At 38.9% G+C, this 14,943-nt stretch overlaps 1 protein-coding gene across 13 annotated transcripts in view; it reads left to right on the plus strand.

Moving 5' to 3' along the window:
* The window catches only part of PEX5L (peroxisomal biogenesis factor 5 like), a 331,590-nt gene that overhangs the window by 283,876 nt on the left and 32,771 nt on the right, over positions 1 to 14,943 (plus strand). For 9 of the 13 annotated variants that reach the window (XM_061415194.1, XM_061415245.1, XM_061415184.1 and 6 more), the window contains one exon: positions 1,399 to 10,930. The exons of the other annotated variants lie outside the window; for them this stretch is intronic. In XM_061415194.1, coding sequence (XP_061271178.1) covers positions 1,399 to 1,603 — 205 coding nt within the window. In that variant the 3' untranslated portion in view covers positions 1,604 to 10,930. Of the gene's footprint in view, positions 1 to 1,398; positions 10,931 to 14,943 lie in introns of those variants that run through there. 13 annotated transcript variants of the gene reach the window in all.

Below are 14,943 nucleotides of genomic sequence, written 5' to 3' on the forward strand. Positions count from 1 at the left end.
TCCTCCAGGGGATCTTCCCAACCCAGGAATTGAACCCAGATCTCCCATATTGCAGGTGGATTCTTTACCGTCTGAGCCAAGCAGTGTCGATGCCAAATGCCTGAATCATGTGCGCTGGAATCAGAAATCCAGCCATGCTTTCCTTATGGTTTCTTAGGATGCTTACCAGTGACTACCTTGTAGGACTAAATGAGATCAAAAGTGTGAAAAGCTTTTAAGAAGAGTAAAGAAGAAACAAGTTAAAGAGGCGTCATTCTTGGCAAACCGAAGAGGGCAGTTCCAGGAAGTATAGCGGGCACCCAAGCAACAGAAACAGGGTCATGGGCCACAGGAGCTAGGCCTTTGGACAGCATCTGACTAAGCGGGTCACAGACTTTTTGTTCTTGGGACCCCTTTACACTTTTAACAATTATTGAGAATCTGAAGGGGCTTTTGTTTATGTGGGTTATACCTATCATTATTTACCATATTAGAAATTGAGAAAAGTTGAAGAGATTCATTTAAAAATAATAAACCAATTACATGTTTATATAAATTATATATTTTACCAAAAAAATTTCCCCCAGACAAGCTGTTTACTGAAAAGAGTGGCTCTTGCAAATTTCTTTAATATCTTGCTTATAGAAGACATTCTTACCTCTGCTTCTGCGTTCAGTCTATTGGGATATCACACATCATAAAAGTCACTGGAAAACTCCATTGTATATTCATGAGGAAATGAGAATGAAGCTGTAAAATGACATCTCAGTAGTATTATAAAAATAATTTTGACCTCACTGATCCTGAGTTCCCCAGAGCACACATGGAGAGCTGTTGACCTAACTTAATGATAGAGCTTTCACATAAATGGTTCAGCTACACCTCACAACAAGGTTCTTAAATGACTTTTATTCAGCTGGGGACACTAAGACTTAGAGAAGAAATTTGCCTAAGGCTAAATAACCAGCTGCTTTGAAACTCAAACTCAACTGAACCCTGGCTGCCTCCAATTTTGAGAAAAGTTAAACTAATGAGAAGAGCTAAACTACGTGTTTCAGAGTAAGGTCAGATGCCTCCTCTGTTTATACAGATCATATCTGCAAAGGTATTAAGTCATCAGGCCATTCCTGGAGCAAGGGGAAAATCAAATGCATTAATGAGTTAGCAATGGTTCTAACTGTCTCACGTGACATACCTAAAACAAAGTTTACTTTCCTTCTTTCTGATTCACTATGTTTAACAATGACTTCACAAAGGAATAGTGAGAGAATCAGAAAGCTGTTCACCTCATGATCCAAAACACCAAAGAGGTGGTTTTGGATGTTAGACCAAGATGATAATTCATTTTTATCTTACTTCTAAGTTGGCTAACTCTGAAATCTGTTGAATTTTTAAATGTCTGTTTTTTTATCCTCTTAGAGAAGCGGTCAGCAATTTTCTCACTGCCCTCAGTTTGCAAAGAAAGAGCAGGAATCAGCAGCAGGTCCCTCATCCGGCAATCTCTGGGAATATCTGGGCTGCCCTTAGAATTGCCCTTTCTCTCATGGACCAGCCGGAACTCTTCCAGGCGGCTAATCTCGGTGACCTGGATGTCCTCCTAAGAGCTTTCAACTTGGATCCTTGAAGGAAAAGGGGGGAAAAACCCTTCACCTGTGTAACTGTACTGAGAAATGCAAAACTATTTTATTATGAATTCCAAAAAAAAGGATAAAAACGGATGTTCAAAAGGCCATGGTGATATAACCCAAGGGAATTCCCACAGACAATGCCCAGTCTCTGTTCAAATACAAAAAGCACAAAACGTTGCATAGAGTCAAGTTTGGGCTCGAAAGAACAGAGAGACACAAGACAAAACCAAGATAAAGTGACCGTGTTTGAATACGCTTCACAAGCCATGAGCACAGTGCACGTATGTTCCTTGGGGTTTTTCCAAGTGTCCACTTGCAGCTGATGACACATCTAAGGAACTTGCTTATGGGCACCTGGAGAAAGCAGTGCCTTGGGTCAGGAAATTCTGTTTCTGAACTGTCCTCTGAAATTCCCCCCTTTTACCAGGTTGAATATAGTCTGGGCCAAGGTGCATGCACACATATTAACTCTTGACTGAAAAGAGGCATTGCTTAAACACGTTCCAATTTTAAGTTTTACTGTAGCCCTTTGATTTCAGAGAGGGAGCTTTGCCGGCAAAAGCAGTTTTTGCACTAGAAATTTTTGCTCTTCCCAATCAAAACTTTTCTGGGATTGTATATATGCACTTTACTATCTTATTTATGCCTTGCTGGAGTTTTGTTTTGTTGCTCCAATTTTTAACTTGGGGGTGAAAGATTTGAGAACTCAGCCTTGTTAGATTAACGGACCAAATAAAAATTCCTGAAAATAGTTTTTCATAGCATAGGGTTTTGAAGGAGTGTTTTTTCTTAAAGCAGATAAGACATAGGTGTAAATATGTCAAACACAGATCTTATTCACATGCTTTTCTGGGACTCTGTATGAACGTAAGCAAAAGATAAGATAGCATTCACAAATTCTCTACAGAAAGTTTGATGATGATGTGATTTCTATTGAGTTAACATTAACTTGCTTAAATGTCATATTTTCCTTGCTTTCTAACTGCCATTCACAGTTAATGTTCCTTTTAAACTGTTAATATTTTAAATAGTATTTCTTGAGTGATAAATACATCCTTCCCTTAAAATTATGTGTATTCTTAGTTCCATAATAATCTGCCCTGCTCACCCTTTTGCATTCTAAATAATAGTAGATCAGTGTCTTTGAGCTGAACGTCAGTGGTTTAATATGAAAGATGCATGCGTGGCTTTCACTTTGAACATGTATCAAGCATCAGGAATTTTCTGCTGGCAGTAGTGTTTTATGTAATTGGCTATAGTCCACTCAGTTCTTCGGAGTGTTTTGTGCCTGTTAGGGCTTTGGTGATTATTTGGAAAGACGTCATTTTTTAAAGATTTAGAAAAATTGTTTGCAAAATGCTAACCAAAATATAAATTCACTGATGTCCAATTTGAGTAATTTGTCCTGGTTAAGTGGCCCTTTTCGTCTTCACTGTGTCTCTGTCCTTCTTCTAGAATCTTCCCCAAAGCAATCCAAGCCCATCTTTTTTCCTCATGTTCTTTGGTTACTAATCAGATCAGATCAGATACATTCATGATTATAGTTACCACAAAAAAAAAAAAAAACAACAACCAGCATTTGGTTCAAGAATTTAATTGACTAGGGAGTTAGCTTCTGCTGGAAGATGAGAGAGGAAATGTACCCACATGCTAAGACATCAAACTCTTGAGGTACAGGTAGAAATGCTCTCTTCTGTTATGTCAGAAGTCTCCAGGGTAGGAAGGGATCCCAAGGACACACGAAACCATAAGCACTTGAGGCTTCCACATATCATAACCTAGCCTAGTTTATAAAGACAAAGAGTTGTGGGCCTGTGGTGGTGCCAGACTTTTATCTTCATGTCAAAGCCTACCTGGGCTAGGTGATGCCTCCATCTGGCCAGCAAGAGACAGAGGCACTAGGGCATTCACTGTTGGGCAGGAGTCCCAACCCAGGGTTGGCCTCCTTCCCTGCAGTCTGAGAAGCAAAACAGAGCTCAGTAATACTTTCTAAAGAATACCTGGTATTCTGTAGAGTTTTAGAATCTTAGAAACTCGGCCTGGAATGGACTCTTGGCGCCAAACTCCAGTCCGTGACAGATGCCTGCTTGAGTATCCCTGATGGAGTAGCATCCATTCTGTGCATGCTTATCCTCTCAATCCCTGTGCATCACTGGTCAGCTGACTTGCATCCATCATATACCATTAGGACAAACTTTACAGGTGTTCTATTTATGAAGTCATTCTATACTTTCAATAGTCAACTGAACTTGCAATAAAGATAGGCTGTTTTCTTAGCCTTGCTGGCGCTACCTGCATGAAATTGGTAACAAAGCCTGAAAACAGGGTAAACGTGGGATATTTTGATTTTTGATTTTTCCTATGTGGTGGCAGATTTTGCAGCCCAAGTTTTATTTTGTTTTTGGAATACAAAGTAACTTCAAAGAGTTGTGTTAGAGGACACAAAGTTTTTCAATATTTTTAATTGACATAGTTGATTTGCAATGTTGTTAGTTTCTGCTATACAGCAAAGTGATTGTTATACATGTATATAAGTTCTTTTTGTATTCTTTGCCATTATGGTTTACCACAGGTTATTAAATATATTTCCCTATGCTATACAGTAGGACCTTGTTGTTTATGCATTCTATATATAATATTTTGCATCTGCTAACCTAATTCATCCCTCCCCCACCCCTCTTGCTGCTGCTGCTAAGTCACTTCAGTCGTGTCCAACTCTGTGCGACCCCATCGACGGCAGCCCACCAGGCTCCCCCATCCCTGGGATTCTCCAGGCAAGAACACTGGAGTGGGTTGCCATTTCCTTCTCCAAAGCATGAAAGTGAAAAGTGAAAGTGAAGTCACTCAGTTGTGTCCGACTCTTAGTGACCCCATGGACTGTAGCCTACCAGGCTCTGTCCATGGGATTTTCCAGGCAAGAGTACTGGAGTGGGTTGCCATTGCCTTCTCCGACCCCTCTTACCCCTTGGCAACCACAAATCTGATCTCCCTATGTAGGTCTGTTTCTGGTATGTAGATATGTTCATTTGTGTCATATTTTCTTTCAACTTTTTATAAAACTATTCATTGTATATTGGAGTATAGTTGATTACCAGTGTTACAGTTTCAGGTGTATACAAGGGTGATTCAGTTAAATATACACATGTATCTATTCTTTTTCAAACTCTTTTCCCATTTAGGTTGTTACATAATATTGAGAAGAGTTCCCTGTGCTATACAGTGGGCCCCTATTGGTTATCCATGGTAAATACAGCAGTGTGTACATCAGTCCCAAACTCTCTAACTATTCCATCCCCCCACCTTGTATCATATTTTAGATTCCACATATAATAGATTTATTTCTCATTTTTACTTATTTCACTTCATCTCTATATCCATGTGTGTTGCTGCAAATGGCATTATTTCATTTTTTTATTGTTGCATAGTATTCCACTATATATATGCACATCTTTTAAAAAAATTTTTATTGGAGTATAGTTGCTTTGCAATGTTGTTAGTTTCTACTGTACAGCAAGGTGAATCAGCTATATATATACACATATATCCCCTCTTTTTTCAATTTCCTTCCTACTTAGGTCACCACAGAGCATTTAGTAGAGTTCCTGAGCTATACAGCAGGTTCTCATTAGTTATCTATTTTATACATAGTATAATCGTTGCATATATGTCAATTCCAATCTTCCAATTCATCCCACCCCCACTTTCCCCTTTGGTATCCATACACTTGTTCTCTGCATCTGTGTCTCTGCCTCTGTTTCTGCTTTGTAAATAAGATTGTCTATACCAATTTTTTCAGATCCCACATATATACATTAATATATGATACTTGTTTTTCTCTTTCTTACTTCACTCTCTTAAGTCCATCTAGGTCTTCACAAATGACCCAATTTCATTCTTTTCGTGGCTAAGTAATATTCCATATATATATGTGTGTGTATGTGTGCGCGCGCACCACGTCTTCTTTATTCATTCCTCTGTTGATGGATGTTTAAGTTGTTTCCATGTCTTGGCTATTGTGAATGGTGCTGCTATGAACATAGGGGTGCATGTATCTTTTTGAATTATAGTTTTTTCCAGATATATGCCCAGGAGTACTGGATTGCTGGATCATATGGTAACTATTTTTAGTGTTTTGAGAAACCTCCGTACCATTATCCATAGTTACTATACCAACTTACATTCCCACCAACAGTGTAGTAGGCCTCCCTTTTCTCCACACCTTCTCCAGCATTTGTTATTTGTAGATTTCTTAAATGATGGCCATTCTAACCTGTGTGAAGTTGTATTCATTATAGTTTTGAATTTATCTAATGATTAGCAATGTTGAGCATCTTTTCATGTGCCTATTGGTCATTTGGGTGTCATCTTTGAAGAAACATCTATTTAGATTTTCTGCTCACTTTCCATCTGGGTTGTTTTTTAATTGTTGAGTTGTATGAGCTGTTTCTATATCTTGGAAATTAAACCCATGTTGGTCACATCACTTGCAAATATTTTCTCTCAGCCTGTAGGTTTTTTCTGTTTGTTTGTGGTTTCCTTTGCTATGCAAAAGCTTATAAGTTTGATTAGAACCCATCTGTTAATTTTTGCTTTTATTTCTACTGCCATGGGAGAATGACATAAAGTATTGCTATAATTTATGTTAGAGAATGTTTTACCTATGTTCTCTTCTAGGAGTTTTATGTTATGTCTTACTTATATTTAAGCCATTTTGAGTTTATTTGTGCATGGTGAGAGGATGTGTTCTGATTTCATTGATTTTTACATGCAGCAGCCCAGCTTTCCCAACAATACTTGTTGGAGTCTTTTTTCTGTTTTACATTCTTGCCTCCTTTGTTGAAGATTAATTAACTGTAGGTGTGTGGGTTTATTTCTGGGCTCTCTGTTCTGTTCCATTGATCCCTATGTCTGTTTTTGTTCTAGTACCATGATGTTTTGATTACTCTAGCTTTGTAGTATCATCTGAAGTCTGGGAGGGTTATGCCTCCTGGCTTTGTTCTTTTTCCTGAGTATGCTTTGGCAACTCTGAGTCTTTTATGGCTCCATATAAATCTTAGGATTATTTGTTCTAGTTCTATGAATAATGTCATGGGTAATTTGATAGGGATTTAATTTAAATCAAATTTAATTAAATTTGATTAATCACATTAAATTTGTAGATTGCTTTGGGTAGTATGGCCATTTTAACAATATTGATTCTTCTAATCCAAGAGCATAGAATATCTTCCTTTAGTGATACATCTTAAACATTTTATTGGAGTATATAGTTGATTTACAATGCTGAGTTAGTTTCAAGTGTACAGCATAGTGATTCAGTTATATATATATTGTTGTTCATTTGCTAAGTCATGTCCGACTCTTTGTGACCCCATGAGATGTAGCCTGCCAGGCTCCTCTGTCTGTGGGATTTCCCTGACAAGAATACTGGAGTGGGTTGCCTATATATATATATATATATATATGTGTGTGTGTATATATATATATATACACACACAATCCTATATATAGGGTTATATATACACACACATATATATGTATACACATATATATACCAATTTCACAATATATATAATACACACACTCATTCTTTTCCAGATTCTTTTCCCATATAACATTACAAAATATTGAGTAGAGTTCCCTGTACAATCCAGTAGGTCCTTGTTGGTTATTTTACATTGTGTGTTTTAATTATAAACTCCTAATTTGTCCCTCCTGACATGTTTCCCTCTTTGGTAACCATAAACTTATTTTCAAAATATGTGAGTCTGTTTTATAAATAAGTTTGTTTATATGATGATACTTTTTTAACAAAATTAAGTAAAAACAGTTGCTGGAAAGCAAGTGAAAGTTTATAGAAATCAGAGCACCAAAAATTTTAAGTAGCAACATTTCAGATCAGTGTTTATTGTATACACCTATTTTTTAACTGTTGACACATTTAAGGCAGAACTGATTTTTGCATCTTATCTTCATGACTAAAATTGTCACTCAAATTTCTCTTTCCATTTGAAAAGATAGGTGTTTTGGGTTACCTTCTGAGGTACTCTAGGAAGGCTTTGAGTACATTTTTGGGGGGTTGCTGAGTAATAAATAGCCTAAGATCTCTTAGAATGGTAATATTTTACTAGAATGACCACTCCATTTCATAAATGTGACTTTCAAGAACCAGTTTCACTAGTAAATAGGATGAAAATGCAGAGATGGCCAGTGATCACTGCTGAATTTCAAAATGTTATAACTGTGTCTGCTGAGCCATTTCCATGTGCTCCTGTACCTTCCCAGTGAGGCAGAGGAGGAGTAGAGAAAAGGAGAGATAAGAGGCTTATCACATTGAGCCATCATTCCTTTTGCTTTCTCCCACTCAATCCCCATGACTCCTTGAAAAAAAGGCAGATCTTATCCACCAGGAAATATTTAGTAGAAAACTGAGGTGTGCTTTCTCAGCCAATCTGTGTTCCAACTAGAACGGCAAATTTGTGACAGTTAACTGGGTTGGAATGTCCAGGACCCACTCACTTTCAATTTTATGCTGCTTTCCTCTTTCTTTAACATAATAGTTCTGTCTCTGTTATTAAAGAGAACTGCTTAATTCTCTTTTATGGGAACTACTATGTTAAATCTTAGGTCTATGTCTAGTCATTAATATAAGTCTTTCTAGTATATTTGTGCTATACAAGCAAGACTTGAATACAACTGTAGTTAGTCCTACTTATTAACAGGAGCTCCCAAACTCTGTACCATAAACTTTGTGAGTGCCTCAGAAACAGAAAAAGCAAAATGATCATTTTGTGTCCCTCATTTGTCCCTGAATCAGTTGCACAAAACTGGACTGTACGTTGTTGCTATGGTGGTGGTTTTTATTGCTCGAAATGCTTCTAGAAGCATTCTAGTAACAGGGTGTTTTGAAGGCTTCGTTTGTGTGCCATCTTCTTGAGGCCTCCTGTTTTAGGAATTATTATACATGCACATGCATGGTTTCAACTTTGTAAAAGTAATTTCAAATGTATTCCCTCGCCAGATTTTACTGCACAATTTCCTTATTTCAGTATTTATAGAACTGGTTGAAAATAAACTGTTTGAACTAAGAAGTAGATAGATCTATATATTTTTTAAGAGTGTTTGTAGCTATCTGAACTCTGGCATAAGGTTTGTAAAAAGGCAGTTTTTAAAAAGTAAAACATATAACCTCAGGTACCAAGATAACGCATGCATTAGTACTTGCAAAGTCTGCCTACTCGAATATTAACCAAAGCATGCAAGATAACTTTACTGAATGTAAATTTACCCTGTGCATGATTAAGTCTCATAGGTTAGCTTATCTTTCCTTGCTTCTGAACAAGGGAGCATTTTCATGAACTTTGTGTTCCACGAGTTTTTCTACCTTTAGTATCCTATCCTTGAGGTGGTTCTCATGCTATTACACCAAACTTTAGAGATTCACACAGCTGGTTTATGCAGTGCAGTGTTGCAGCCAGCGCCAAACTAATGCTGTAAGGAAACCAGATATTTAGACATCCAAACAGTTTTTAAAAAGCAGTTGAGGTACAATAGACCCAAAACAAAATCCACATGTCTGAATGCTACTAAACAAAAAGCATATTGATTGCCTCAGCACAGTTCTGAGTTAAGAGTGCATTTCAAGTTTTTTCTAAGTTAGAAATGCTGACATTCTTAATAAGGTGGGGAGGTCAGGGTAATGTCAGGCGTGTGAAAACCGTCATAAGGCAAAGTGGACACAGGGTCTTAATTTCCACAAAGGTCACACATAGTGAGTGGGGCATCTATCACACCACTGTCCTCACCACAGCCCTGTTCGTATGGTAGGTGAGCTACTTGGGGCCACATCCCTTAAGAAACTGGACATGGTCAATCTGTGTAAACACACTGACATTCAAGGTTGATGAGGTGACTTCATAGTCACTCAGAACCAACTCTAAAGTCTTCTCACTGACTTTCTGTGACGCCTGCTTTAAGGAAAATTAAGGACAAAGAGACCAGAAGTGGAGGGGGCAAAGCTCAGTCAGACAATAGCGGTATCCTACGTTAGTGCCAGCTTGGTCACCACTTCATATCCCCATACATCCCCACACACGTGCAGGTGAGCTCCAAGACCACTGTGTGGAAGCATTAAACAGTTAAGAGGAGGGAAAAAACCCAGAAAACTAAAGTGTGTGACTTCACAAACTCTCCTCGCATGTGGTACTTTGCCTTGAATAAAGTTTCCACTACCTGCACCCTCTGCAGAAATACCAAAATAGCACACTCTGGAAATAAGTCCCCCAGTCTCAGAACTGTTTTCTTAGGACTGCTCTCCAACACAGAACTCTTGTTGTAGAGCGTCACAGCAAAACCTGACAGGCTTATTGGAACGCTTTCAGAAACCTGCACTCAAAATAATAAGATGGAAAATAAAGAATGAGGCAGTTTACTTACCATAAAATGTGGGGTTTTCTTTCTTAGAGAAGGAAATGGAAGGAATATACACATTCACTGGGGTAGTTTGGCCTTTTCACTGAGATATATAAAAATACCACAAAGGAACTGTGCTACATGAGAAAGATGTTCATGATTGAACATGTTACCAGTAGATAAAAGAAAGAGCAAACCTAAATTTTACTATTTTCAATTCCCCCCACATCATCTAACCCAAACCCTCTTCAATTTTCATTTCCCAACTTTGTTTACATTTGTTGAAAATAAACCTGAAACTTTTTACAAACTATAACAAGCATTTATTAACTATTTAGAAAAGATGTTTCTATATATTTTGTATATCTATGAATATTGCATATCTAATCTAAAATACTGAGACAAATTCTTCTGTGATGCTTCCTTATCATGCTCAATTATGTTTAAAATCTTGGGATTTCATTTTTAACCTCAATAGATGACAGAAAAAAATTAACCTTAAATGTTTACATTGAGCTTTTAAATTAAAACCAACCCAAATTAAGTGACCTATAGTAAATTAATGGCAGTAGGGGTGGGGGCGTTAAATTTATTGGCATACTACATGACAATGTATCTGTATATTTAATGAAATATTACATATCATAGCACAACTCTGCTGGGTATTAAGACTTCATCTTAGTATTTCCCTGCATTGCTCTTTGAAATAAAATTACTACCATAAAAATCTCTTATCATATTGATTGATGTGTTTAATTTACTCTGTTGGCTTATAATTTGCAAAGTACCAAGATTAAGGTAGTATTTTTGTACTTACTGGAAGCATGCCTTCCCCTTTTTCACATTATTAAATTGTATTTATATTTGTGCAATTTTAAACTATGTTTTCAAATAAACTTTGTCTGTGGCTTCAAGGTCTTTTCAAATATCTTTCAAAATGGGATACAGGGATCAGAATTGCTTCAAATCAAACAATCCAATTTGTACTCCTGGTTAAAAGGTCTTTTTATTCAATGTCACTATGATTTTGCATGAGTTATCTGGAAATCAGGAATGCATTTTTAGATAAAAAACAAAACTTTAAAATCCTCCTCCTTTCTTAAAGTCTAAAATATTAACCTGAAACTGGGTTTTGGTGGATTTTTCTGTTTTTTTTTTTTTTTTTAATAAAAGTATTAAAATATATTTGTTTTGGGGTCTTTTTCTTTTTTGGTCAAATCTTTGTTCTTCCCTGGTGGCTCAGAGGTTAAAGCATCTGCCTGCAATGCGGGAGACCTGGGTTCGATCCCTGGGTCGGGAAGATCCCCTGGAGAAGGAAATAGCAACCCACTCCAGTATTCTTGCCTGGAGAATCCCATGGAGAGAGGAGCCTGGTGGGCTACAGTCCACGGGGTTGCAAAGAGTCGGACACGACTGAGTGACTTCACTTTCACTTTGAGCACCTACTAAGTACAGGTCCTGTTCTAGAGCAGGACAGTGGTAAGTAACTCAAATCAAACCTTTGAAGAGCTTGGACATCCACAAGTACTTTTAATAGATGAGAATGCTGCAAAGTGCTAAAAGAACAAGGTAAGTTCTATATATTTAGTGAACTATTATATATCATAGCACAACTCTGTTGGATATTAAGACTTCATCTTAGTATTTTCCCACATTGCTTATGTAGTATGCCAAGTGCTAGAACAACAAGGTTAGTAAGAAATGAGAGTGACTGGGCTCCTTTATCTGGGCAGGTCAGGAAAGGTTTCTCTTACCTGATGTTTGGGGCTGAGATTTAAACAGCAAGAAGCCAGCCCGGTAGAGTTGGGGATTCCCTCCCCAGTGCCCTCTATCTTCCAATCGGAGGCCGCACTTACCCTTGGTGGGATTGTCTTTTCTCCTCTGTAAAATTAAGCTGTACATCTTTTCATTCCTGCTTCACTGTTATTCTCCAGGCAGTAAAGTCCCATCTACCTAGTGGTGAACTGTGGCTCCTCTCCTACCTCTGGCATAACTCAAACCCTTTCTATGTCTCTGACCCCCTCCCCAACTTTTTAAATGTGAATATTAATTTCCTCTCATAGCTGCTTCACTCCATGTGTGTGTACAAAAGCAGCCCAGGGTCTGAATGGTTCTTCACATTTCTTTACAGGGCTCCTTAAGGTAATACCTTACCTATGCGGCACTTCAGGGTTCACAAAGGACTGATATATTTTTTCCTTACCACCTGCTGGTGATCAGCTTAAGGAATCAGAACTTCAGGCATCAATAGTTAATTTGGGTATTTTGCCCTGTGGAAGTAAACTACTGATTCTCAGTAGGCACTCTGCTCAAGTTTGCTCACTGAGCTCAGGAGGGTGGAGTCCAGAAGGGCAGCCTTCTCAGCCCCAGTTCTCTGGAAGGGAAACAGGAAGCTAGCTAACATTTCCTGAAGCCTACCTGGTACAGGAGTCCTCAGGCAGAGGTTTCTACTCTGTCATTTTAACCTCAGTGAGCACTCAGGTCCTAAGCTTTTGCTCTACTGCTAATTGTATCCAGTCCATAGGTGTTAGTCACTTAATCGTGACTGACTCTTTGCAACCCCATGGACTATAGCCCACCAGGCTGCTCTGTCCATGGGATTTTCCAGGCAAAAATACTGGAGTGGATTGCCATGACCTTCTCCAGAAGAATCTTTCCGACCCAGGGATCAAACTCAGGTCTTCTGCAATGCGGGCAGATTCTTTACTATCAGAGCACCAGGGAAGCCCTCAATAGCAAGTTATAACGGGAAAATTGATGACTCAAGATTGTTCTTTTAAAATTTACAGAACTGTTAACAAAGTAAGTTCACTAAACTAGAAAGGAAAATGTAAAACTCTGGGAAGAGTTCAACTGGTTAACTTTCTTAAATTAATCCTGTCTCCCTCACACCCCGTCCTAAGATGGCTATCTTGCTTCCTCTTCCCCTCAGAAAATAAATGCAGGAAAGAACTCCCAGACTCACGGCATTGTGTCCTGGTCTCCTCACCACGGCATCTGCCTTCCTCCTGTCCACGCACAAGTCTGCCTAAAGTCAGCTCCAACTCTGGCACCAGATTCTATCTCCTCTTGGCTGTTCAAGAACAGAGGATCAGCACTTCTGCCCTCTCCCTCCTACACCCTTCATATTCTTTATTTGACCATCTTATTTCTCATAGTTAAAAGGAAAAAGTTCTCTCAATCCCACTCAATTCCCTTAGCAGTCACCACCCCACTTTCTTTCTTTTGTACCAAAACTCCTCCAAAGAATTGTCTGTATTCATGTTTTGCAATTCCTCTCCCAAACTGCTCCCATGGAGACTACACATGACTCCAAGTTGATCAGTCTCACAGTGAACTCATCTTACTCAGCCTACCACAGTTATTTGGTCACTCTCACTTCCTCAGGATGCTTTCCTCACTTGGCTTCCATTTCCAGGCACTGTGCTCTTGGTTTCCGTGCACGACAGCGGCCACTCGTCCCTAGGCTCCTTTGCTGGCTCGTCTTCTCCCTGACTTACGTTCAAGGGCTCAGCCCCTCAACCTCTATGTTATTTCCAGTCTCCCTCCATTGAGAATCCCACCCATCTAGGTACCAACCACTCCCAATTTTATATCTACAGTCCAGACTTCTATCCAAAGTCCAGAGTTGTATAGTATGTTCAGCTTCCTAATCAACATCAGCCATGGAGCTCTAATAGGCACTTCAACCTCAACATGTTCCCAACCAGGCTCCTGACCATCTTTCCCCACCACCAGCTGTAACCTCACCACACCCCCTCACCACATTAGCTGACTGCAACTACATTCTTCGGTTGCTCAGAAAAAAACTTTGGGGGCAGCTTTAGCTACTCATTCCCTCACACCCCACATCCCCTCCATCAGGAAATCCTATTGGCCTTACATTCAAATGTATCTAGAATTGCCCATCCACACTACCCCCACTGATACCACCCATCCCTTTGAGCATCAGTATCTCCCCTTGGTCACCACAGTAGCCCCTATTTCTGTCCTTGTCTTCCTGTCATCTCAGCTAAACAAAGAACAATCTCCCTGAAAATGTGGGCAGAGCAGTTCAGGGCTCCCCATTTTACTCTAGAGCCAAGCCCTTCCAATGCCTCTTTGGCTAAGGCAATCTGGCCCCCACTCTCCTCCTTCCCTTCTAACCACATTGGTTCCCTTGCTGCTTCTCCAACATATCAGATACGTTCCAACCCTGGGGCTACTACTCCAGCCTGGTTCCTCTGCCAAGTGTATCCTTGCCCCAGACATCTATTTGGATGAATGACGCCTTCACCTCCTTCAAGTCTTCTTTCAAGTCTCACCTCCAAATGACACCTTCCCTGGCCAGGTACTTCCCAGATTTAGTACCTCAACGTGCATGTCCATTCCTGCTCTACATTTTTTCCTGAGAGACTCAGTAAGTTTTAACATACCATTTACTTATTTCTTACATTTAGTATCTCTCTTTGGTAGAAAGGTAACTTAGCAAGGGCAGAGAGCCATATCTACTTTGTTTACTGATATGTCCAAGACAAGACATATCCTGTCCATGGGATCGCAGAGTTGGACACAACTGAGCGACTGAACAACATGTCCAGGAAAATGTCCAGCACATAGTAGATGGTTAGTAGTTTCTGAATGACAAACCATGCTATACAGATTAACATAATAAATTGGAATCATCTTAATGGAATCATCTTTAGAAAATCACTTGGGGAAAAAGTCAGTGTTGTAATTTTTTTTTAATTTTTAGATTAAAACAATTGGTCAAAACTTCCACAGAGTCAAAATGCTACATGGGTTAAAATGATGACATAAAATACCACAGTAAAAATACCCTGTGTCCACCAAACCATCAGATACTTTACACAACTCATCATAAGTCCTATGCCCACTAAACAGATGAGAAGACCGAGTCTCAGGATATTAAGTACTTACCAAAGTC

This window comes from Bos javanicus, chromosome 1, assembly GCF_032452875.1.
Source record: "Bos javanicus breed banteng chromosome 1, ARS-OSU_banteng_1.0, whole genome shotgun sequence".
NCBI lineage: Eukaryota > Metazoa > Chordata > Mammalia > Artiodactyla > Bovidae > Bos > Bos javanicus.